At 39.2% G+C, this 24,627-nt stretch overlaps 1 protein-coding gene across 1 annotated transcript; it reads left to right on the plus strand.

Moving 5' to 3' along the window:
- Window positions 1-45: 45 nt before the first annotated feature.
- On the plus strand, window positions 46-24,587 carry EXOSC7 (exosome component 7). Its single transcript, XM_082303984.1, has 8 exons — window positions 46-173; window positions 1,263-1,364; window positions 2,068-2,162; window positions 7,677-7,842; window positions 12,309-12,379; window positions 17,063-17,186; window positions 18,107-18,262; window positions 21,406-24,587. The coding sequence occupies exons 1-8, from the start codon at window positions 117-119 to the stop codon at window positions 21,508-21,510; spliced, it is 876 nt and encodes a 291-aa protein (XP_082160110.1). The 5' UTR covers window positions 46-116; the 3' UTR covers window positions 21,511-24,587.
- Window positions 24,588-24,627: the final 40 nt, after the last annotated feature.

The raw sequence follows: 24,627 nt of genomic DNA on the forward strand, positions 1-24,627 counted from the left end.
CCGCCCTCCCGCCCTGGGGGAGCGGCGGCCGTTGCCAGGAGCGGCGGCGGCGGCGCGCGCGGGCGCCGGAAGCGGAAGAGCGGTGTCGTCCGGCGGCGGCGGCGGCGGCAGCAGACATGGCGTCCGTGGTGCTGAGCGAGGCGGAGAAGCTCTACATCGTGCATGGCGTCCAGGTAGCGGCGGCGGGCGCTTTGCGGGAGGTCCCGCTAGCCCGGGGCAGCGTGGAGGCGGCAGCCTCCGCCCCGGGGAGCGGGAAGTCATTCGGGTCAGCTCGGTCCGGCCCGGGCCGGCCGCGCCTGTGGCCGGTGGTAGCGTTGCCCCGTGAGGTGTAGATGGAGGGCCCTTCCCCACATCTCCGGGCTTGGTCCTCTGGGAGCAGGTGTGGGGTGGGAACGAGTTGCAGTGTCGGCTGGGGAGGTGGCAGGGAGCTTCCCACTACCTGGTCCCTAGGGGGGGAATCTCTGGGCTAATAATCATCCAAGCACACTGAGAACAGAGAATCAGAACAGAAAGCAGGCTGAGAATAGGACGTGAATTTGTTATTTCATTTCTTGTTCTCCTCTTTCCACCTCTTCCCTTGCTCTTTCACGAGTTTTTGCCCTGGCATAGAATTTTAGCCGGTCGCTAAGTGAATTCCTTGAAATTGCAAGGAAACGGTGAGTGGACCAAGGAGGAAGAGTGAAGGATGTGTAGGGAGAAGTGCCAAAGATAAAAGGACTGTACTTTCTGCAAAGTACAGAGACTGTATTTTACTGCAAAGAAAACGACTTTTATGGGGATGAGCTGTATAGTATTTGAGGGTGCGTAGTATCTGTGTTTGAAATACAAACAGATGAAAGCATCTGGAAGGCTGGTGGGTTATTTTTATCTGCTGGGTCCTAATTACATATATAAAAGTACAAACTTGAGTATCCCAAGAAAGACCTGTGTTGTGTTGGGTAAAGTACCTTTTAAAGCCAAGACCTTTACACTTTTGTAGTCTGAAGCTTTCTGTTGAAACAGGATGGTAGTAGTGCAGGAGTTCAGGTCTGTCTGCAGAGAGCTTGTTGCGAGCTCTAGATGAATGAGAGGTGAATGGAAAAGTACGGTTCATTCTGTTGTACTCTTATGTGAAAGTTAGTGATGAAACTGGGAGCTGTTGGTTTTACATTAATTTTACTGCTGTGTTTGGCATAGGAAAAGGAAACTTTAAAATCACAGATTCTTTTTTTACTTTTCATTACTGATTCCCTTAAGTACAATATATTGATTGTTGTTCTTAGGAGGACCTTCGTGTAGATGGTCGTGGCTGTGAAGACTACAGATGTGCAGAAGTAGAAACAGATGTTGTATCAAACACAAGTGGATCTGCAAGAGTAAAGCTGGTTGGTAAATTTCTTAGGGATTACATACCTTGCTGATGAGACTTCTGGTTTATGTGACTAGTTCTAAGATAAGCTGAGGCTATTTGGAGATGGATGTGTGTGTGTGTATAATAAAATGTGTGTATATATAGCATTAACTGAAACTAAGGGTTAAGGAAATAATGACAGGATATATAATTCATTCAGGCTTGCTTAACCTACTTGAGCTAGATTTACTGTGAAGTACCTGAAAAGCCTTCAATCTGAACTAATCTACTATTTAATCTTGAAAAAGTGAAATTGCTGTTCTGCCTAATCACTGGAAAAAATAATCCTGTTCCTTTAGAGTGAAACAAAACTACTTCTGGCATGCTTTGGCTGTGAAGAAGATAAATATACTGTGCAATATTACAAAGGTTCTGCAGATACAGCTGTTTCCAGAACAAAAGTGATAGAAAAAGCCATGGATATGAAGAGTGTCTTTTTAACCTAGAGAAAGCTAATATTTATGGTGATTATTTGAAGAAACTTCTTAGGCTTAACATTGTTCTTCTAAAGCCTTTCCTTTTTTAAAAAAGACTAATGTGATTTTAAGTTCACTCTGATAGAATGATAATTGCAGATAACTGAAAGGTAGAAATGTCAGCTTACCAAAGATATTTAAATTAAACAAATAGAGTTGTGAATATAGTTCTAGTTGTGTGATACGTTTTTGTTTTAACAGGGACACACTGATATCTTGGTAGGTGTAAAAGCTGAAATGGGGACCCCGAAGTTGGAGAAACCAGATGAAGGTTACCTGGAATTCTTTGTTGACTGGTTAGTATACTAGAAGAGAAGGAAATAGATCTAATATTTGGAATAAATGACTAATCAGATCTTACCATTCTTCTGAAGTTTATACCTTCATTCTACTAACCTCCCATAAGGGCCTGCGTAATAGAAACAAGTTCTTCTACTTTTTCAGTAGTGGTTAATGGTCAGAAACTTTCTGCTGGTTCTGCAGATTAAAAATAAGCAAAAGAATAGGAGTTAAGGAATGAAATCAGGTTAAAAAAAAATCCCAAGTTGCATAGCATCACTGCAGCTGGAAAAGAGTAATGGTTCAATTGTACGTGTGTTTAACATGACTTCGTGACTACAGTGTCAACTGTCTTTTTTACAGTGATAGAATGGAAAAAATCTCTTTCAAAAATGAAGTATTCCAGAAGAAGAGAACTGACTGATACAGATTGTACTTTCACTGTACTTAAAGGATTTTGCTTACATTGTCTTTGAAAGCAGTGGAAAAAGTTTGAAGCGTGTCTTGTACAAAACCGTTTGTTTTTAAAAAAAAAAAATCCTTACTGTAAACTTCAGATGCAAAAGTTAATTAGAAAATTTAGTTACCATATTTATCAGTGAATCAGTATTTCATTAACTAAAATGGTATTTGTTTTTAATCATATTCCTGGCTTTGTGCTACAAATGGACTATTGCTTATCCTTACAGTCTTCATAGTGCTTGAATTATGAAGGAAGCTAGAAGAAAACCGAGACCTCTTGTTTTCAAGTTGCTCTGAGATAGCGTAGTGACATCTCAGTCGTATTCCAGACTGTCTGCTGTCTGAAACTCCGGTATCTTGCAGACTTCCTAAAACTGTTCTCTATGAAATAAGGTGCTTTGGAAAACTCTCATAAAAGCCTTGGCACTGTCAAGGTAGCTGTTTTGCATGTGACCTATTTTTATTAAAACAAAAAAATGTTGCTACTCTGACATTAAACCAATATACTGTTAGTAAAGCTAAGGTATGAGAGCTACGACGTGTATATCTGATAATCTTTCTGACCGAACTGGCTGTATCTGCCTTAACATTTGTATCTCTCTACATTATGCAGCCTTTTCTAAGACTGCCACTCTACATCACAATGTACGAGTTCACTGTGGAAACTTACGGTTTGTAGAGGGAAGGACTCACCTATGAATTAATGATTTGTCTATGATTACTGTTCAAAAAATATCAGAAAGGAAGATGGTCTTCTCAAATGTGGTCCTGCTGTTAGAGGGGATCTGAGCTTGACTACTTTATAAAACTTGTGTGTGAAATATCCTACACAATACCTGCCTTGTTCCAGTGGTTTCTATATGAAGAAAGTCCAATTACAGCAGGGACATTTCCTTACTAAAACAAGGGGTCTGTGGGGATATTGCAATTCTGTGACACTTCTTTCATTGTAAATAAATGTTAGAAAAACTTTGACTCATTAGATGAATGTTAGGTTGTATTTTCTGACTGTTTACCTCCTAAGAAGATGATAGGGAGATGTGCAGCAATATTGTGCAAGGTGGATCTTGTCAGTTCTAGAAATGGGTAATCCTTGCCTTCTGTGACAACACAGACCAAAAGCCTAAATTTTAGAGAAGGGTAGTCACTTCTCACATGCTTGTGCCGCCAGGGAAAGGTGACCGCTAGCTTCCAGAAAGATCCAAAAGACAAAATGTGAAGTGGGAGCAGCTTGTTCTCTCTAAAGGGAAATGAGATGCTGTCAGTTCTCTGATGCTTTTCCAGGCTGCCACTGGGTGGTAGTAACTGAGCATAGTTTGATACACTGCATCTTGTGGTGAAGTTCCTGTATGTTCTACTTGGCTTTTATATTGTTGAAACTAATAATAAAAACTCAGGCTGCAGTGTTGGCTATCTTAAAATGCTTGTTTCCCAAAGCTTTCATGGTTTCTTGTACTGCTGAAAATAATCACTTGCTGGATCATGTATATAATTCTCGGCCCCAAAATTCCATTTCTCTTCATTCTGCTCTGAGTCCTTATCCCGAAATCTGAGAAGCACATTTAGTCCCATTTTGAGACAGACTTTAATGCTAGTCTCTGGAAGAGATGATTTTTGGGGCACTGATTTGTGATACTAGAAATTATCATAGCATAAGTCCATGTTGTATGTGATGTCCTTACTGCCCATCAGCACTGGAGGACAGTAATCCTGGTCATTGATGTTGAAAGACTGCTGTGTCTGCTTTTCTCAGGTTTGAGTTTTGGGGCTGTTCTAATACTGACTTGTTAGGGTTTTTTTGGTTTTGGTTTTTGGTTTTTGACTGAAGCAAAGATTTATAATTTTCAAAGTGTAAGAAATAATAAAAAAAAAAAAAGGCAGACAAATCTGAATTCCTTGAGTGCATTAGTTTGTGGAATTAGGGAAGCAAGGAATATATTTGTCCAAGTCTAGCCATCTGTTCCTCCACTTTGAAGTCCAGACGTGCTTTTGTTCCAGCTGGGAGGGCGGGCCTGTTTCATTGGTGCCCGCATGGAAGACTGGATCAGATACGATCTTAAATATTATAGATGGAAAATAGTTCTCAAAATCATAAGAGATGACAGTATTGCAGAACAACCACATCAGCATGCTCTTAGGTGATCCTCAGATACTGTTCTGTTGGGTTTTGTGGGGAAAATGTTAACTTAAAACAAATTTCAGTGCAGTCACTAAAGATACCACTTGAATGGTGGCTGCAGAAAAGGAACCTTTCCTCCCCCTCTCCCCTACCATAAACCCGTTATCATGGCAATTACTCTTTGCAGTGGCAAGAGGCAAACTAATGAGTTCTGAAAGAATGAAATGTCTATACCATTTTTTACCGTACTTCCTCCATTAAAGATGGTCTGTAGTGGATTTAGCTTGGTTTTCAGAGAGAAACACCATCTAATGCTTGGGTAAAAACTGTTTCAAACTATAAGCAGATGTTCTTTTTGAATGGGAAGTGTGGTGGCAGTGCCTGACCAGGCAAAGACCTGAATCAGTAAATACGTGTTGGTAGAGTTACCAGTTTGACTAGACTAAATCCAAACCCTTGTCAGCCCAATTTTTTGTAGGGTCATGAGCCTGAATATCATCATAATCATATTAACACTGTTAGACAGCATCTGGACCTGAATTCAGGTCTATCTATTTCTGGGACTGCTTTGGCAGTCCAGATGTGTCATAAATGTGATGTCTTCTGGCTGCTTTCTGGACAGGTAGAATATTAGTGAGGTGGTTAACTTACGGCCGATTCTAAAACAGTGAATCTACCTTCTCGTTTTAAATGATTGTATGCTGCTTTTGGTGCAAGAATAGAAATCTGGTATTGGTTGCTCAAAGTAAATACGGCTTTAAGTGAAGAATATTCTCTGTGTAATGAAGCCCTTGTATACCAGCAAAATAGCTGTAAGCTTTTGTTTAATTAACTGTTTTCTCTCTGTTATAATTACTTACATTGTTGATTATAGTATATTAATGACCTGAGAAACGGATGGGAAGTACTTAACTACTGTGAGAGAAAGGTTTTGACTGGTAACAGCAAGAGTTTTGAAAGTAGAGATCGGTGGTAGAAGCCTCATTGTGCTTTAGGAGTCTTGATTGTTATGCAATATGACACTGAAATGGTTTTGAAAGTCTTTAAAATTACATTCTGGTCAGGAGTGGAAATTCTGTGCTTCATTTGGCCACTACTAAGTTCCTTCAGTGCTCCATAAAACAAGCTTTTTGGCATTGTCTTTTATTAGTGTGCTAGACAACCCTTTTTCAAATTTTACCCAGTGTAAATTACTGCAATAGCCTGCGTATATTGGGTGGCAGTATTTACCATATAGTTATTATAATAGTACCATGCTAACATTACTTTTTTATTTCACTTTGATTGCAAGGAATTGAAGTGTTAAAATAATAATGGATGTTAAAATAATAAGTGCTTGTTTAATACAACTTAGAGGCCTGACTCAGCATATTTCTAGAATTAAGTTATACTTAGATATGGTCCTATCTTATAAAATTGTTGTCCAATATTAATGCAACTGTGAATAATATTATGTCACACTTGCAGCGCTTACTCATGTGGCAAGTGTAGTTTGGAAGCATAGGTCAGTGCTTGACTGGCAGTAATTATTTTTTTGACCATGTATAGTGTCGTCTGGTTTTAGAAGCAGCAAATAGCTTCTGTAAAGTTCAGTAGCTCTTCCTGGCATTCTGAGTTTTCATCAGTTCTGCAAAAGAACAAGTTGGGAGAATTACTGTGAGGTAAGGATTTCCCTTATAGGCGCTGCAGTCTTGATGATACAGCTCACTTGATGGTTTAAGTCATACCTAGATAATGTGGATCTTTAGTTGTTGGGTTTTTGTATTACAAGACTTTGTCGTCTTCTGTATGTTTACATTCCTGTGGTGTTCCTGTTGGAAGAGCTAAGAGTTTGTATCATCATATAAACACAGAACATACATGAGAAATTGGCCAGGAGAATACAAGGCTTTGCTGTTATAGATTTTGAATATATCAAGCTACTTATGTGGAACCAGCTCCTTTTTTATGTTCTGTAATGAGGTATTAATCTGGGGGGAGGTCTGAGTAGTTTATTTAAAAACAAGATCTGCAATGTGTGCCATAGGTCCACTGCTTGAGAATGCTCTTGCCCTCTCTATAAACCAGAGGCTGGGTTCAGAATATTTGTTATTTTGCTGTATATGCATCTCTGGACATTTCTGCTCTATTTCATTGTGACTTGGAGGTGGGGTTTTTTGTTCGGTCGTTTTTTTGTGGGTGATTTTTTTTTTGTAGGCCTGTTTTCTTTCATTGTTAGAATTTTGTTCTTAGCTGAGTACAAGGCCTCAGCACCCAAGGACTTACTTGCATGACTGCTCATAAACAAAATTTGCTATTTTGGAATCAGGGAGTGAAAATCACATGGTTTTGTCAGATCCCTTCTGGAAAAAAAATGTTCTTTAGTTGCTGATCTCCATAAGCTGCAGTTGCTGAAAAGAATGAGGTGCTGTCTGTAAATGGCTTGATAGCAGAGAGTACACTCGGTAAAGAAATTACCAATTAAGGTCAAGCAGTCATGTCACTTTAAAAAAAAAAAAAGTATTCTATTTGTCATAGCATCACATCTTTCTCTTCTTAGCCACCCTCTTATCTTATTAATTTAACATTCAACTCTAACAGGCTGTCTTGTTAGCTATTCTGAACTTCATACAGATTTCTCTCACTTTTTTATTTTTGAAAGGGTTGAAATGATAGAAGATGAGAGTGCTTAAGAAATAATCCCTGACAGAATTCACCAACTTTAGTATTGTAACTTGGGAACTGAAGATAGTAGTGGAATTTAATTAGTATCAGAGTTTGTAGCAAAATGTAGGTATATTATCTGTATCAAGACATTTTCTTATGCAAAATGGAAATAATTTCTTTACAGATAGGATGCTTATTCTTGTACAAATAAATCCTTAGGTATTTCTGATGCTTTATATTTAAGAAATGTTCTTTGGGTATTGGCTACTTCAGAAGTGAAAGTATTTTTTCTTTCTTTATCTAGTTCTGCAAATGCTACTCCTGAATTTGAAGGCCGGGGAGGAGAAGAACTTGGCACAGAGATAGCAAACACACTCTACAGAGTATTTAGCAGCGAGAACAGTGTAGACTTGAAATCACTTTGTATTAATCCCAGAGAGCACTGCTGGGTTCTCTATGTTGATGTATTGGTAAGTACGGAAATGAAAACTAACATTCAAGGAAGTTTTTCAAGGCACTGACTGACTTAGCATAACCATGTGTATTTTCATATGAAAAAGGTTTCTCATATTGTGATATAATGCTTCACAGCATGGATGGCCATTTTCTTCTGAATCTACCTATAATAGTTAATCACTACTTCCAGCTTGCTCATTTTCTACTCTTCTTGATGATGCTGCTCTGCTGCAGAGCTAATAAAACACTGAATACTCCAGATCTCTCTCAGATAAAAACCAGTGACCTTATACTGACAAGGAAATTGCCACTAAAGGCGACTAAACTTTTTTCCAAGCTAGATACAACAATAAATGTATCATTCTAATGAATGTAAGTTAGCATGGGTGTTATGTTAGCCCTAACGTAACTGTCCATCCTGTCTACCTCTTTGCGCTATTGTCAGTACTAATTCAGTAAAGTAAAATAGAAACTTTCCTGGCAAAAGTTACGTTTGGCCTAGGCACTTTTTGATGAAAGTTGTATACATGTATGTAATGTAGAAGAGAAACTGAATATTTGTTCCCATTAAAAAATGGAAGCTGAATTTTATGCATATAAATCTTGTGCATGCAGCAGCTCAATTTCCAAACTATACTGTATTTAAAGCATGCTGTCATGGGAATTTAATAGAAGTCTTCAAGTCAGACTCTCCTGAGCATTATTTCCAATTCTCATTGGTCCAAAGTTGAGTTTCTATTTCTAAAATTTGTAACTGAAAATATGTTGAGGGATCTTACTTACAGGAATCCATTAATGTCTATGAAATGATTTACAAAATGTTAAGCTGTATTGCGAAAAAAAAAAAACCAAACCCAAATACAGGGTTTTGTTAAACAAAACAGGAACATTCAGACTAAGACGTAAATAAATGTGAAAATTAGTCCATTAGGTGTTTAAAAAGCAGTACTATGAGCCTAATTATAGTGGATATGGTACATACTGTGACTTAGCCTGCATACAGAATGATCAGATATGTACCACTGCTGAGTGCTTTAACAGTTCTAGTCACCAGCCTATTGGAGCTTGGCATAGTTTAATAGAGAATTAAGTGTTAGTTCTGAGAAATCACACTGGGGCCTTTAGTTACTAGGTAATTACAAGCAGAGGTACAGAATATTAAATGTTGTGCTTATTTAAGCAATGAACTGCTTAACATTGCATAAACACTGCATAAACAAAGACTTTCATAAAGCTGACTGCTGCAGAAGTAGTTCTGTATAGCTTTTGTATGAAGTATAACTGGTCGTGATTTGATTCTTCCTGGACAAATTTGTTGATTGTCCACAGCTACAGAGAAAAACAGCCTTGGTATTTTTATGCTACTAGTTGTATCAGGATTATGAACGTCAAGACCTATGTTATGTGATGAATTTTACATTTAGCTTTGTTTACGGTGCCAATAAAGAATCTGTTGTTGGTTCATAATTAGGACTCTAAACTTGATGTGTCTTTTTAATGTCATATTCTGCAGGGATTTTGTGTGTGAGCCATTGAAGAGCTGCTGATATAGTTAGAACAAGATAATCTTAACATTTGTTTCTTATTCTGTTCTCCCGTCTCTTTTTTTTTTTTTTTTTTTTGCCATCCCAGGCCTCTGTATTTTCACATTTTTGAGGTATTTGTACTATTTCCTTTTCTAAATAGAAGGCGTGTATATCACATGTGATGTACTTGATGTGGGTGCTTGATACCTACAGATTTTCCTGAAGCTGCTTGTGCTGAATCATTCCTATAGAATTCTATTTTAATAGTACATGGTGGAAGTACGACACTTGTGCTAATATAAGGTACTACAAGTCATATTATTCATCATTTGAGGCAGCCAGATTCTAAATATAACAACAATGCTTATTGAGAGTCCTTTGGATGATGTTTTCCTTCAGAATTCCTGGAAATTATTCACATTGTTGTTTGTGTTCATAGTTAAACTGGAGGGAAAATAAGCCTTAAATCTGTTGTAAGCCTGAAACTACTGGTACCTTGCGGTCAGGTGGGAAGGTACTTGTCTCAACTCTCTTATTCCGAAAGACAAAAACCCAGAAAGAATGTTATGAACCTCGAGATACTCCATTGCTATGTAATTTAGCCATGCATACTTTGATCAAAGCATCTATATTCAGCTCCTATGTGTAAACAAAACTTGAGGTATGCAACCTGAAGAGAGAAGTTAGTATGTTTTGCATAGTCATGCAGCTTATTGATTAAAAACATCTCTGAAGTATTTTCTAGTGGCCAATGTACTTGGGAGGTGTTACAATTGTGTACAGTCAGACTGGAAAGAAAATAACTTCAACTATACACACTACAAAGATGCAGACATATGGACACTTACAGATATGTTTCAAAGGTCTAGAATATATACCTTGAACTTTCAAAGTACATGCATTCTTTTTTATAATGGAAGGTGTTCCACTTCCAAAGAGTAGCTCATGAATGTGGAGGTACACAGTGCTACAAAACTATAAGCCTGTTCTCACCCTTTCTGTCTTTCCCTCAATTTCTTTCCCCTTCTAAGTCACGGATGTCAGAAATAAGCTTTTAGGCATTTTTGAGGGTGTTTTTGATACATGTATAGCCTTTTCCACAAAATTTGCCCCAGCAGCCTGCAGTACTGAGCATGGAGAATCAAAGTGTGCAATCTCTTTTCATTCCCTACCCAATCACAGTACATTGTGTGTTGGGGGGGTGCATGAGATTCTGTTGAAATCTTAGCAATTCGCTACTGAGCATCCCTCAGAGGATTTCCTCATCTTTTCTATTCCCCCCCAGTTTGGAAAAAAAAAACCAACTTAGAAATCTCTCCTTTTGGAGGAAAAACTTCTTTGAATAAGCAAGGTCTACAATGTTTTCTCTTTTTTTTTCCACCCCTGATAACTTTTTCATTTGTATATCAGTAAATTAAAAGCAGTCCTTTCTAAAGACTCCTTTGCTTCCCACAACTCACAGTTGTGCAGAATTTCTTAGTCTTAAAAAAAAAAAATAGAAAAAAATAACGGGGGGATCTCAGTACAAGGTGCTTCAGCTGAGAAGACAGTGTTCAGTTCTTTTTGGAGGAAATGTTGTACCATGCTTGATACAGGCTGGGTTCCTAGCCTATAGGTGCCACTGTAATACAGATAAGGCTTTAGAACAGCAGCCTGAACATAAGCCTAGCAACAGTACAGGCACATCCCATTATTGTGTTTTAATAACAAAGATACTGTGGGGCTTATTGTGTTATCCGGTAAAATCCAATAATGACTGAAAGTGGCAAGTTAACCGCTTTGTATCCAGCAGCTGTTAGCAAAGAAATAATTTGATCACCTTCGTATTTAGCTTTCTATCCCAACTTCTTGTCATTCTTTTTACACAATTCAGTCTGTCTTCATAAAAATAAACTGTCTTTCCAGAATATCTGATTTATGATTTGCTCCCAGTGTGGGAGTTTATCTCATTCTTGAATAGATTTTGAAGAACAAGCAGTGCAGTCAGTGTTGCAAAACTTGTTTTGCTCTCATACAGCGTAGACTGATGTAACGGAGAAGCATCCATATGTTCTTGCTGAAGTAGTTTCAAATGCTTGCTGGGGATGTGTGTGTTCATAGAATAGTACTGGCGGCTCAGAGTGGAGCTTGTCAGAGAACTAGCACTAGACTATGGCCAAATACATCTTTGAGTTGTCTGTCAGCCTATAGGAAGGTATCAGTGGTTGTGGGAGCCCTGCCTTTTTATATAGTATGCAGTGCTGTTCTTCTGATCTTCACGGGAAGAAACTGAGCTAGACTCCCTCCACACACTTTAATTCAAATGATAGTGTTATCAACAAGTAGACTTTAACATCAAGATTTCCTTAGATCCTTCTCAGCTACGAGACAAACCGGCTGGTGACTCCTTTTCCATAAAGAATAGAGAACAAATCATGATGTGCCTTCGTAACTATACCTTGTATAACTAGCTTTTCATACCATGTTCTGGGTGACAATTTGCATTGCTTCTTTGAAAACGATTCTACTAATTGGGTTTGTCCAGCTGATATTTAAAAAAGACTCCTCTTTGAAATAAAGTATTGAAAATAGATCGGCTCGATTTTACATTAAAGAATCAATGTGGTGAGTTTATAAAAAGTATTCTGGTCATAGTCTAGTTCAGAGCCTTAGCACAAGAAGAGTAAGAACAGTGGTGGTTTCATTTCAGCTGCTATTATTAAATTTTATAATTAATTTTATTATGAAGTGCATTAACTCTTCTATTTTGCATGTATAATGCAGTTAGCTGAAATCTTGATTTCCTATCTGTTGTTTATTTTCATAGATAGGCTTTAAAGACAACTTTGTTTTTTAAAAATCTGTTCTGGTTCTTCATTTTGTGCCGTTTCAAGTAGGTTTAAGTAAAATAAAGACATGGTTTAAAGGCACTAGCCTGATTTTCTTTTAAAGAGATTCTTTTTTTTCCTTCCCAGCTATTGGAATGTGGTGGGAACCTCTTTGATGCAATCTCAATAGCAGTGAAGGCAGCTCTCTTTAACACAAGGTAGAGTACAAATCTCATTTCATGTGAGTGGAAGTGACATGGGAAGTGAAAGAGAAGTACTCTCTGTGAGCTAAGCATTTTTAATGCTTAATTATTTAAATGAGAAATACCCAAGGCAACTTGCATTCAGATACAAGGCAGTCCGTTTGCATGCAAGTAACATGAACTAATTACTTTAATTCAGTTTCTAATAATCAAGTGTCATATTGCATTATATGCACAGTCAGGTTCACAATATAACTTCTGTTCTGTAGCCAGATCCAGAAAAAATTGTCTTGACCATATGGTTTTGTTGCAAGTAGTTGGAGGCCTTTGTCTTGATGCCTTGTGGGTTTAAAATAAGAAGTATTTACTGATACGTGATGCTCCTGAATAAGAAGCCCTCTGTCAATGTGACTACTGATTTGTAACTAGCCCTGTTTTCCCACTTCTGATGTTCTTTCTCGTTAACTGTTAGTCTAAAGCTCTTTTTAAAACTAGGAGGAAAAAATGGTGGTGAGAGATTGTGGGGAGGGGGAAATGACGTGTCTTTAAAAGAACTTTGCCCCATGCATTTTAATTCAAAGAGTGGAAGAACAAAATCTAGTAGAATGATTGATGCAAGTGCTCTGTGTGTGTTTTAATGATAACATTCAAGAATATTTTTTCTAATGTTTTTATCTTCTTGATCTGTAGATGGAAGGGAATACAAAGTTTCGTAGCACCCTTGAGAAAGAAACTAGTGAATGGCTTTGCTAAAAAACTTAGGTAGCAAAAGTAGCTGGAAGAGGTGCAAAAGTTAGACTCTTACAGGCATAAATGTTTTGAAAGTGGATGTCAGATTGTTCTTCAGCTGTAAATTAGAGACCTGCTAAAGTCACTCACATAGTTCTGGCTTATTGATCAGGGAATTAGCACACAGCACTAAAGCTGGAAAAGTACATGCAGGAGGAAGGAAAATACGCTTTTGAAGACAGGCAGTATAGCAGGATATAAACACTTCAAAAGGCAATAAGGGGAGAATCCATCTAAGACTACAACTTCTATATATTGCTGAGAAATTTCCCATGTTAATCAAGTTCTCAACAGTAACTTTTAACAGTAGATTGTTTTTGCAGCATCAAGAAATACTGTCACAAATGTAATGGCTCACAAAAGAGTTGACAGTACACTACAGGGAAGAAATGCCTATGTCTCTGTGTGTGAGCTGCCAGGATGCAGAAGTTGTATAGTTAAAACAGTTGCTCCCTTGTGAGTTGTTTTGCAGATCCAAGGCACGTACTTTATTTGCAAGATAACTAGGTCTTTTTTCTTATTTAATCCAGAATCCTAGCTCTGAATAAAGAGAGAAGATCATATAAAAAGTAATTCAAATAAAGAAATAAATAAAAGAAAATCTGTTGCTTTGGGAACATGGGCAACATGAAGAGTGCAATTGTTTTAATGATTTTGCTTTATTTTTCTTCTTCTGAAAACTGCCTCTTTCATATAATCTTTAATCTGTGGGCAAGCATCCACAGTTTTGTGGAAGTCGGCTATCAAATCAACATGTGGTACAGTATGACAGAATACAGAGCCTGTTGATTTTTGACCTGTGAAAACCCTGTCTATTGATTTGAGGAGGGATTGCTAGTACATCTATCTCATATGAGCTCAGAAAGTCAAGAGGTGACATTCAAAGTGAAAACCTGTTGTCCTCATTCACTATTCCTCTCCCTTTCCTTTGGTACCTAAGTTTTCTTTGGATTGACACAAGGTTGTTTAGAATAGCTGCCCTCTCTCCATAAAATATTGTCCCAGCAAGACAAGATATCAGTTTGAAGATCACTTCAGATTAAGTGTTCTGAACTTCGCTTGACATGTGTGTCCCTCTTTGAGTCTTACTTGCCTTTCATAATCTGTTTACAAACAGGTTTTTGTTATAAGTGTTTTCAGATCTTTGTCAGCCTTGACTGCAGCTTTGGAACCAAGAGCAGGGAGCTCAGGCTGCTGGTTTTTTTCTGAAGCTACAAATTTTTAGATGTTCAGATAGGCATTTGAAAACCTCAGCTTCATCCTTAAAATCTTGCTCTAACCATTTTTGCAATAGCTATGGACACACAGCTATTTAGGACTTTAGGACTAAGTAAATGCAAAATCGTAACTTAAGGAATTTTGCGCAAGAATTATGGGATTTAAATCCTTTGTATGTCTGACCTGACTCATCATATCCCCTTCAGGCATGGAGCAATGGCAATATGACTGTTTTAGGGGGAACATTTACTCCTTGGGAGTTTTGTATTGTTCATTGTGTTCTAAAAACTATATCAAGATCATGTGCAAACGATACCGGCTATCAAACTTTCTTCTTAACTGTCTCCACGGTGCTTAAGGCTGGGTTTATCCATGATCGAAGTAGATATTGCAAAATGCGCAAGTAGCTACTGTGTCAGGACTTAGCATTAAACTTGATCCTGTGGAATGTGCCTACTTGCGACCGAGGCAACAGAAACTAGGCAAGTTACAAAAGCTACAGAGTTTATAACACAATAGCCTTGCAGATGTCGTGTTTTTTTTGCTGGGCAGCACGGTAGAGGCAGAACTGATGGCTGCTTGCAAGGGTAGAACTGGTTTTGTAGTTGTGAAATTGGGGTCTGCAGCACGCAGAAAACAGCATTGTTCGTTATGTGACTTAAGTCCTGCTGTACAGATTTCTGCCCTGATTATTTGCAGGAATCAAAACAGAAAAATAAAAGTTGCAAAGTAAACATGTACAGCTAGTTCTTAAGATAAATCTTCATAAGCTGGGAGAGGAAATCTCAAGTTTTCTGGAAACGCTCTTTGCGCTACACTATCTTTGCCTAGTTTTTCTGTGTATATACCCCCTTTTTACGCAACTAGGATGCTTGTGTCTGATCAACTATCTGTTTGCTTCTGCAATAGTTCATTTGTTCCTCTCTCATCTGTTCTTGGCCAAAACAGCTCTTCGCAGGGATTTTTCAGGTATTAATTCTGGCAACTTTTTCTTGCAGACCAAACATTGCTCTGGTTTCATAGCTATTTTAGGATGGAGTTAAAAATTGCTTCATCTCTCAGATTTTCTTGAAATCTTCGTTCTTTTTTAAGCACTGCTCTGGCACATACACTTCTTGTCTAGGCTGTTGTCCAATGTTCTCCATTGTCCTGTGTAGCTAGGGGGTTGGTCACCTTGTGACTTTATTCCGTCACTTTTTAATGGAGTATTTTTAACTTGAAAACAGGCTTTGATACATTTCCAATGAGTTGTTATGTAACTCTGCAAAGCGTTTTGAGTTTCATTTCAGGGAAAAGTACACATCGTAGTTGTTCTGCTTACTGAAAGTTTTAGTTATAGCTTGGCTCAGGCCAATGTTCTTGTAGGAAATTTATTCTCACTGAAACAGGGTTAGCTGTTGTGAAGTACTTGCCTCTAGGACTCTTCTTAGCCACAAATAACTAAAATACATTTCCAGGGAACAACAAAAATCACTTTGCGTTGGTGGGGGAAAAGTTCACTAAATCAGTCCCTATCTCCTTTTCTTTTAAAAGAGATTTGGTACAGGACATGTAAAAGAATGTAACCTCCAGAGTCTAGTTGTAAAACACAACATTACTGTAAAAGTACTAATAAAAAAACAGATTGTGGTTACATTCCACGTGGTTACTGGAGTCAGCTTTCTAGGGATGTCTTGAAATAGTTCATGTTTCAAGTGCAAATGTGTGAAAGTGAGAGCAGTATGGTTGAGCTGTGTGTGGGTTTTACTGGCCAGTAAAGCAAAGTCTCTCAGTCAATACTCCATCCCAGTGGCAGCTGGATAAATGAGGGTATATAAGACACTGAGGTTCTTGGCTTCTTGAGATACCATCTTCTGCTAAATTGTTTTAAATTACTTTATTAATTGTGCTAAGAAAGCTGCCTTAAATCGTCCTGTAAAACTCCCATTAAATGGCTATAACAAATACAATATACATATCGCTGATAAGGAGCCTGCCTAGCTCATTTGTGAGAGAGCTTGTCACTCACAATTGAGAAGCAAGCATTTCTTGGATTTGTGTCTGGGTTTTTATCCCTGGTGGTTGCTTTTTTGTGTCTGTCCTTAGAACAGTAGAGTCTTCTGGCTTCTTAAAGAATGAGAATATCTTGCCAATCTTCCCATCTTTTTAAAGAGAAAGGATTCTTCTAATATAATCTTTTTCCTTTACCCCAAGTCTCCTTAGTGTCATTCTTTCCTGAACAGCTTTACAACTTGTATTTGCTACCCATGTCACAGCTTTGCCAGGCAATGCAGTTGCTGTAATTCTGACAACTTTACTGTTGTCTGCAAGGTTGGGAACCACAGTACAAAAGGATTCAGTCTTGGTAATTTCTCTCCTGTATGTCCAGGCAGATGTACAAAGAATTGTCCAGAATTGCATCTGTGCAAGTTCCAAAAGAATCTCTCCCCATATACTAGTGTAAAAACCAGTTCAGATTCTAACGGTTTGAATGATGTAGGTACGATGCTCTTATCCTAAATATCTTCCCGCTTACGATGTTTTCTTCCTAGTCTCAGTGAGTGAGTTGTTAATACTTTGATAACTTTCTGGATTTTTTTTCTAAACATTTAGCCTCATTTAGAGGAAAGGGCACTTCTTGGACTTGAGACTGTATGACACCTGTATTCGTTATCTGTTCTGGCAATGATTTTGCACATTGTGTTTCCACAGAATACCCAAAGTGCGTGTTCTGGAGGATGAAGAAGGCTCTAAAGAGATCGAGCTGTCTGATGACCCTTACGATTGTATTCGACTTAATGTGGATGATGTGCCCTGCATTGTCACACTAAGCAAAGTAAGCCTGACAAATTTCTGACCTTCTACCCTAGAGACTTCAGTTTCTATTAACTTCATCTGCCGTTTATTTTTTCCCTAGAGATAAAACTTGTGTTCAGAAATGGTCAGTGTCCACTATGTATATATTTGTTCATCACTGGCCTCCTAATTAAGAAGAACTTTTACTGAATAAGGTTTTTTTTTTTCACCTCTGACTTGCAGATTTCTACATGATGCATTGTTAAAATGCATCTTCTTGCATGCAGAAGAGTTGTTTATTATTTTTCGTCTGCTCCTTGCTCAACATCCAGAGCAGCAGATACTTCACTATGTTAAAACAAATGGGTATTGTTGTGAAGCACAGAGGCCGTGTGATCTGCCTGGAGTTACACAATGAGTATTTGTTGCTGGGGACAGAACTCTGTTTTCATGGGTGCAATACTGTCCTTTCCTTTGAAACAGGTTTTTATTTTCCTTTTCCATATATAGCCCACAACTAACACAGTTGATTTGCTGGATGCTGCATTTTCCAATGCAAGAGTTAATGATTTGCTTAGTTACCTGGAAGTTTGTCTGATGTATCTTTTGAGCAAGTTCCCTAAATAGCAGAAAGGCCACCACTGAGGTGGGGGCTCACCTGAGTCTCAGGATGTGTAGTTTTCACCTAGCGGGGAGCAAAGTCCATGCTTGGCGTTGAAGGGAAAGGGGAATCTGGAGTTTCATATAGATGAAAGGATGGTCAGAGAGGGAAACAGCGTGAAATAGTGACATGCTTTTCTCACCTCTGTTATATACATACACATAATTTGTCAAGTCAGTCACATGATATTAGGATGGGAGGCTGTAGATAGCCAACAGAGCTACTACTCACAGTTTAACTTCTTAATAAAGAGCTTAGACAACTGCAAACTAATACATTGTTTTGTCACTAACTTACAGATTGGATATAGGCATGTGGTGGATGCTACCCTTCAGGAAGAAGCCTGTTCTTTGGCCAGCCTGCTTATTTCTGTGACCAGTAAAGGCGCCCTCACTTCTATGAAGAAAGTGGGGAAAGGTAGCCTTGATCCTGAGAGTATTTTTGAAATGATGGAGGTAAGGAGTTTTGAGCAGTTACTGATGATACTGAATGAAACTGGATGGACTGGAACTTGAGTATATGAAAAGCTGCAGTAAGGACTTTAAGAGCAGAGATCCTGGTGCTTTTATTAGGGGCACAAGGGACTTGCTGAAGGTCACAGATAGTTCCTTTGAAACAGAATCTAATATGAATGGAAGTTATCTAAAACTTTTAGATGCCTGAAATGTATGGTACTGACAGTTGTTTCAGTCAAGTACCTCACAGCTGTAAGACTGCAAAGCTTAAGTTGATAAACTTTGAGAGTATTTTTAGAGAACATGTTCCCCCTCTCATTGTTTCCCTTAAAGACTGAAGAACAAAACTTCTAACATGGTAAAGTCCCTATACAAGTAGAGATTGTACTTAGAATTGCTAGCGCATGGTGTTCTCTTCTAGCACAACTCATTTGTTTTGTGATAAGCTTACTGTTCTCATTTTACTGTTGTTTTTCTTTGCTCCTTTCCTGGGTTTCTGATCTGCCCCTGCTCCATGAAAATACTAGTATCTGGATGTTGTTCACATCCACATAAGAATTCCATTTTAAACCTTCTATCAGGCTCTTCTTAAAACTGTCTTCCAGTATAAATTCTCATGCCTGCATTTGGCCTTGAGCATGAGACAAAACTGGGTTTTGAACTTGGAGTCAGAATGAAAATGAAATACTTCAGACTGGCTCTGTTTCCTAGAGATCCAGAACTAATTTCAGCATGGCTGTAGTGAGGAATGCAGAACTTGGAGCCAAGCTGGAAAACAGTTGGTCTCAAGTGGAAATGACATGCTGAGTATATATGGCACTTCACTGTTTCATGATGTCGATACAGAGTGCTAATCTTGGTGGTACTGGTGGGCTTTTTGTTTGCATCCGGAGAGGTCACTTTTCCCCCTTATCATCTGCGTAGATGTGCAGAGGGGGATTATCTCTAACTTGACATCCTAAAGAAACCACACTTCCTATGGACATCTGATGTGTCTTCCTTGATGGATTTTGTGTCCAATTCTAACTAAATGTCATAGAAGACTTGAGATTTTGGGTCTAGGGCTGTTACAGAGAGATGGGTGCTTAAGTTAGATACAGATTTGTGGTAGAAGCTGGCCCACATGCAAATTATCTGCAGAAAGCTTTGATTGGAGCCTCTAGTTTGCTCACAGATTTTGCTCTACGCTGAGCCCTAAATAGGAAATTAACTTCTGCACTTCCATTGTATAGCCTGCTCCCAAAGGCTGTGCTTGGGATTATACAGTGCTCATCTAAACACTAATCAGAGATGCATATGGAAGGTAACCATAGGAAATCTTCAAACTGTCCTACTCTGCTTAAGAGCTTTAGTGAACTTGTCCCTACTTGTTGGTGCAAGGAGTTAAAAGCTTAAGCTGATCACCCAGTGAGTTGTGCTGTCTTGCTTGCTTTGGAAGAAGTCTTCGCTGCTGGGTGGTGAGCAGTTTGAAGGAGTGAGGGATAAAGCTGATGAGAAGAAACCAAGATGTTTTCTGGGAGGTCAGAGATTATCTGTTTGGCCCTGCCTTAAACTCAGCAGCCTGATTAGGATACCAAGAAAAATAAAAAAGCCTGGGAATGTCCAGTGGAGGAGCTGCATAACCCTTGCTTGACACCTCCATTCCCTAATGATTTGGCTGCACGTCGGAGAGTGTTCAGCTTTCCCTGCCTGGTAGAGAACAGATGTTCCTAGGATATATCTCTTAGGAAGGCAGCTTCATGGGAAAGTTTTGGGAAGCTGCCAGCGTTAGGCTTTTTTTACTGAATTTATGATCCGATCCATAAGACAGGCAAGCAGGAATAAGATGGCAACAGCGTTGTGTGTTGTGTCGATACTGAAGCTCTGCACAGTTCCCATTCACTTTGACCTGGTGTGAGTGGTGATGTGCTACGTTTGAGCAGAAGACTGCATAAAGTATATCACCCCTGAGGACTCCAGGCTGCCGCTGTGATCTTTGTCTCAGTGCAGAGCTGTAACAATTCTCATGTGTGCCCACCTTTATTTAGCATGACTCATAGCGTCTAGGATTGACAGCTACCCTGCTGCATCAAAGCTCCTTCCAGATTTCCTTTGGTAGTATGGGCCATATTCTGTCACCTGGCTCTTTGATTAGAAATTAGAAAAAAATTAGAAAAAAACTTATTTTAAGGTTTGTGCGCCCACAGTGTCAGCAGTTGTCATCAACAGGTGCAAGAGAGCTTTGTGGTCAGCTGTATGGGAGGCATAGGCTTTGTCACATAGATCAGGAGCTGATAAACTCGGTTTAATATAATCTGTCTTTGGCTCTTTAGGGACAGGTGGGCTCTTTTCATTTCTGTATGGAGTCAGTGTTTCAGGTCATTTAGAGAAACCCTGGGAAAGCTCTAACAGGCACCACTGCCTCAAGACCTTTATTTCAGCATTCCCCAATGTTTCCCTGTCCTGCAGCTTCCACAGTACAACTGTGCATGTGGGAAGAGTAGAGGCTGGTATCAGAGCTAATCCTGGTGGTTTTCCACTGCTGGAGTTACTCTATGGAAAACCATCTGTTAACTCCTTTAAGGTCCTTGGACAGTAAAGAATTGCACATCATAACGAAGGATCTGCCCACAGACTGATTTGGTGATGCAGCCAGCGTGCATTTTGGGCTTCTCTGGCCACATGAGAGAGTGTTGAGCTGGTCTAAATTCAGTCTGCTGATTCTGAGCACATTCAGAAGAGTTTACTGAACTCTGTATTAGCAGGCTGCTTTGCTGGTCAGGTATCTCTTGTCTTCTGGCAGCTAGCATATTGCTTCATATTGCGTGTGCTGGCTAATTTGAACGTGTGCTTGTGCCTGATGTGAATTTAATTGGTATTCCTGGGTGATCCAGCAGTGCACAGATATGGTGTTAATGATCATGGAATGTTTTTCTGATGAATGGGAGCACTGCCTTTATGTGTACATTTTTCCAAAACTTAAATTAAAATGAAACTTCCACCACCGTTATTTTTTCTGAATGAAAAGCATGTTTTTATTATACCAGCTGGTGTATATTAATCATGAAAGGGAATATATTCGTCAAAAGGAAGTGTTCCATGAGGTTTGTCTTCCTGTTAATAAGCATATGTCTCAGATTTGTTTTGCTTTCTTTGCATTGCAGACGGGAAAAAGAGTAGGCAAGTCATTGCACATAGCCCTTCAGAAGATTTTGGATGAAGAAGAGAGCTTGGGGACCTCACGGCAGAAAGTTGGATTTCTAGGATGAGTTTTTATTAAATGTTCAAAACTGTTTTTAATTGATTGTGCAATCTTGTCAGTTTGTATATAGAAAAAGGATATTTTTTGTTCCAGTACCTTTATCCTTCTGACTAAGAGGCTTTTAAAATGTTACTAAGCATAAAGCTAGCTACAGTTAAATGCGAATGAGCAAATTTGAGATGCTTTCCATATGGGTAACTGTCCGCACCTAGGAAGCGCACCAGCAGCGATTGATGCAATTGCCTGGGAAGTGCTTGAGTCTGCTTTCAAGAGTGACTGGTGTATATTCCACTTAATTCTGTTTGCGTGTTCCACTTCTGCAGACCAGCTGCTGTGTTCTAGAACGTATATGAGGATGTCCTCGGTACAGCACAAGCCAGGTTTTGGGCCTCTTGAAATTTTTTTTTTATTCCCCAGCCAGATGAGAACAGCGCTTTGTGGAAGTCTTCCTTTAAATTATCTTACTTCTCTTTGAATAAAATGTGGTTAGATTTTACTATAAATACAACATGGTCCGAAGTTTCTAATTCATATTTTAAACCAAGATTTCTTTGCTTACTAGAGCTCTGCCTATCCGTTTTGCCAACAGGTACAATAGTAACCTAGCCAAAACCTCTCGTGGCTAAGGAGAAGGGGCATGGCTAAGGTAAAATAGGTTAAGGGAAAATAAGTTAATTTTTTAGGAGTTTGATAATTCAGCTGGCAAAGCATAGTGGCTGTCAGTAATGATCCTTTACAGGGAAAGACAGAAGATGGCAGATAAGGTATGCAATCAGGTTGTATCACCAGGTCTTCAAAGCAGTGGATTCCCTCCCTACATCAATTGGCTGGCCCAGCAAAGAGTAAGCTATTTATTTGGCAGGATAGGAAGAGACAACAGATGGAAGAAGTTGAAGGAAAAAGTTGATTTTCAAGAAGGTAATATTTCTGCTGCAAGTGTTAGAAGGGTCGTTTTGAACAAACATTATGGCAAAAGCTACTACAATAATCCAGGAATCATTTAGCTCTTACTCAAGCAGTGTTTTCTGAATTTCCAGATTAAGAACATTCCCTTGTCTGGAATGTGTTTGATGGGGAGAAGGGGAAGGTTTATCATGATCTAATTGAAATATATGGTGTACTTAAGGTCCCCAAATTTCTTCAGCCCTTTTCCTAGAGCTCACTCACATAATTATTCAAGGTGACTGCAATACTACTGTGTATTTCAGACATGTGTTGCCACTACTATAACAAGCAGGCAGGTTAAAAATAAATAAATAAATAAATTGTCCAACAAAATTTGCCCAGGATGTCTATTTTGAAGAGGTGGGTTTTTTCCAGTACCTTGAGTAATGAGTTAGGTATGTTCTGATAGTGCTATGTAGTAATACAGGCAAGAAGTGACAATGATTATATATATCATCTTTAATCGCTCCAGTAGGGTTATTCTATGTGAAGCAAAGACTAACCCGACATCAGCTTTACAGTAGCTGTGATCCGTTCCTTGCCACGCAAAGCTACTTGTAACAATGTAGAAAGAAAGAAAACTGAAGGGATAAAAAACATTTACAGTACCTTAGGCTTACCACAGGCAGTTTTTGTTTGGTCATGTATTGTTTAATGTTTCAGAAAATGGTTAACCTAAATGAGGATTGCAAGTCCTAAACCACAGTCATTCTCTGAATAGCTGTTGCCTGTTTTATTGCAGATTTCTAGTTGCTTACCAAAAGGCTGCCCAGAGTTACTTCCAGGGTGAATTTTGTAACATGGTAATAATAGTGTATTTCTACATAGCCTTCCAGCTGAAGGATCTCCAAGCGTTTTGCAAGTTACATCATTTAAGATACGTCTTGTCTCCTCTCCAGATGCTTTTAATTTTAAATTGATTAATATGAATGAATATATTTGCATTCCCTCTCCCCTTCTTACTAAGGATGGCAAATATTTAGCCCATCTGAGATCCAGGCTATGTGCTCAAGATACCTAAAAAGCAAATTCTTGCTACCTGAGCATCTGTGTCTGCTGCTAGCACAGGGAAACCTGTGGAGCAGCTGTGTATGAAAAAAATGGCTACCACAGACACAAAATACTTGGTACCAAGTACTTCCTGAGAGCGTAAGTGTAAATTAACGTGGTGCAAGTTTCTGCAGTGCCTCCTCTAACCACGCACGTCCTCCCCCCAGGTCTTCTGTAGCTGTCTAAGCAGGCACAGAATGAATTGGGGGTCTTCAAGGGGTCCTATTCCTTCCACCCTCGCTCCCTCCCATCTGTTGGCATTGAAAAGCAGTGGGGTGGAGTGTGGCCCCAGTTCAGACTGGGGCTGCTTCTACCCCTGAGATATAAATAATGAGCCTGGCCGAAAGTATTACACAGCTGCTAGTTGGTCTCAGCTGCCCCTGGAGGTTTGCTGCTACCAGTTCATATCCCAAGTGGATAAACAAAGCTCTGACAGGGGTAAAAGGGCCTACAGCTCTTCTGGTTGTTACAACATCTGCCAAGGAATCTTTGAGACTGTGGTTCTCAGGCATGCTAAGGGCTATGCTGCCCATTTCTGTTTTCTTAGCTCTCTTTAACCCCTCCCTTCCATCCCAAACAAAAATAGCAGTTAGATTTTTAATAGAGGCTTCAACTGAGACTGCTCCTGTTCCCATCTGGGCTGGTGGAAAGTTCCATGTGTTGCTGTGCAGATATTGCCACGTTTTCATTGACTCGAGTCCAGTAGAACTAAGAGGAAACATCTGCGGAGCGGGATAGCTCTCTGTTTGTCCCAGAAATTAATTGCTTCTGCTGGGAGTGTCGAGAGGCTGAAAGCTGTGTACTAGACATGAGGAGTCTAGCAACTCCTGCTAGGCTTCTACTTGTGTTGCCTAAAATGCACCCAGCTGCAAGTTACCTTTTTTTTCTTTTTTTTTTTGTTTTCTTCCCCCATGTATCCCAGCCTAAAGGTCTGTTTGACAGGGACAGCCCCCTTGAAGCAGGAGAGGGCAAGGCTGTAGGTCAGTGGACCTGGCTTGTTTGCTTCTCGTGTTCCTCCAGATCTGTGTTTACGCTCAGGGTGATGCACAGCAGATTTACCAAGCCCAGGAATCCCATCAGCCAACATTTTGCAACTACAGTAATGGTTCAACATTGCAATTGTGTAGTT

Source organism: Platalea leucorodia (genome assembly GCF_965183815.1).
Source record: "Platalea leucorodia genome assembly, chromosome: 1".
In the NCBI taxonomy this organism is placed as follows: domain Eukaryota; kingdom Metazoa; phylum Chordata; class Aves; order Pelecaniformes; family Threskiornithidae; genus Platalea; species Platalea leucorodia.

What these genes read in the sequence shown, in the direction of transcription:
- EXOSC7 (XM_082303984.1), top strand. Translation starts at nt 117, where the DNA reads ATGGCGTCCGTGGTGCTGAGCGAGGCGGAGAAGCTCTACATCGTGCAT. An exon ending in GATCTGCAAGAGTAAAGCTG is followed by an intron (nt 1,365 to 2,067) that starts GTTGGTAAATTT and finishes TTGTTTTAACAG; the next exon opens with GGACACACTGATATCTTGGT. An exon ending in GTATTTTTGAAATGATGGAG is followed by an intron (nt 18,263 to 21,405) that starts GTAAGGAGTTTT and finishes TTTGCATTGCAG; the next exon opens with ACGGGAAAAAGAGTAGGCAA.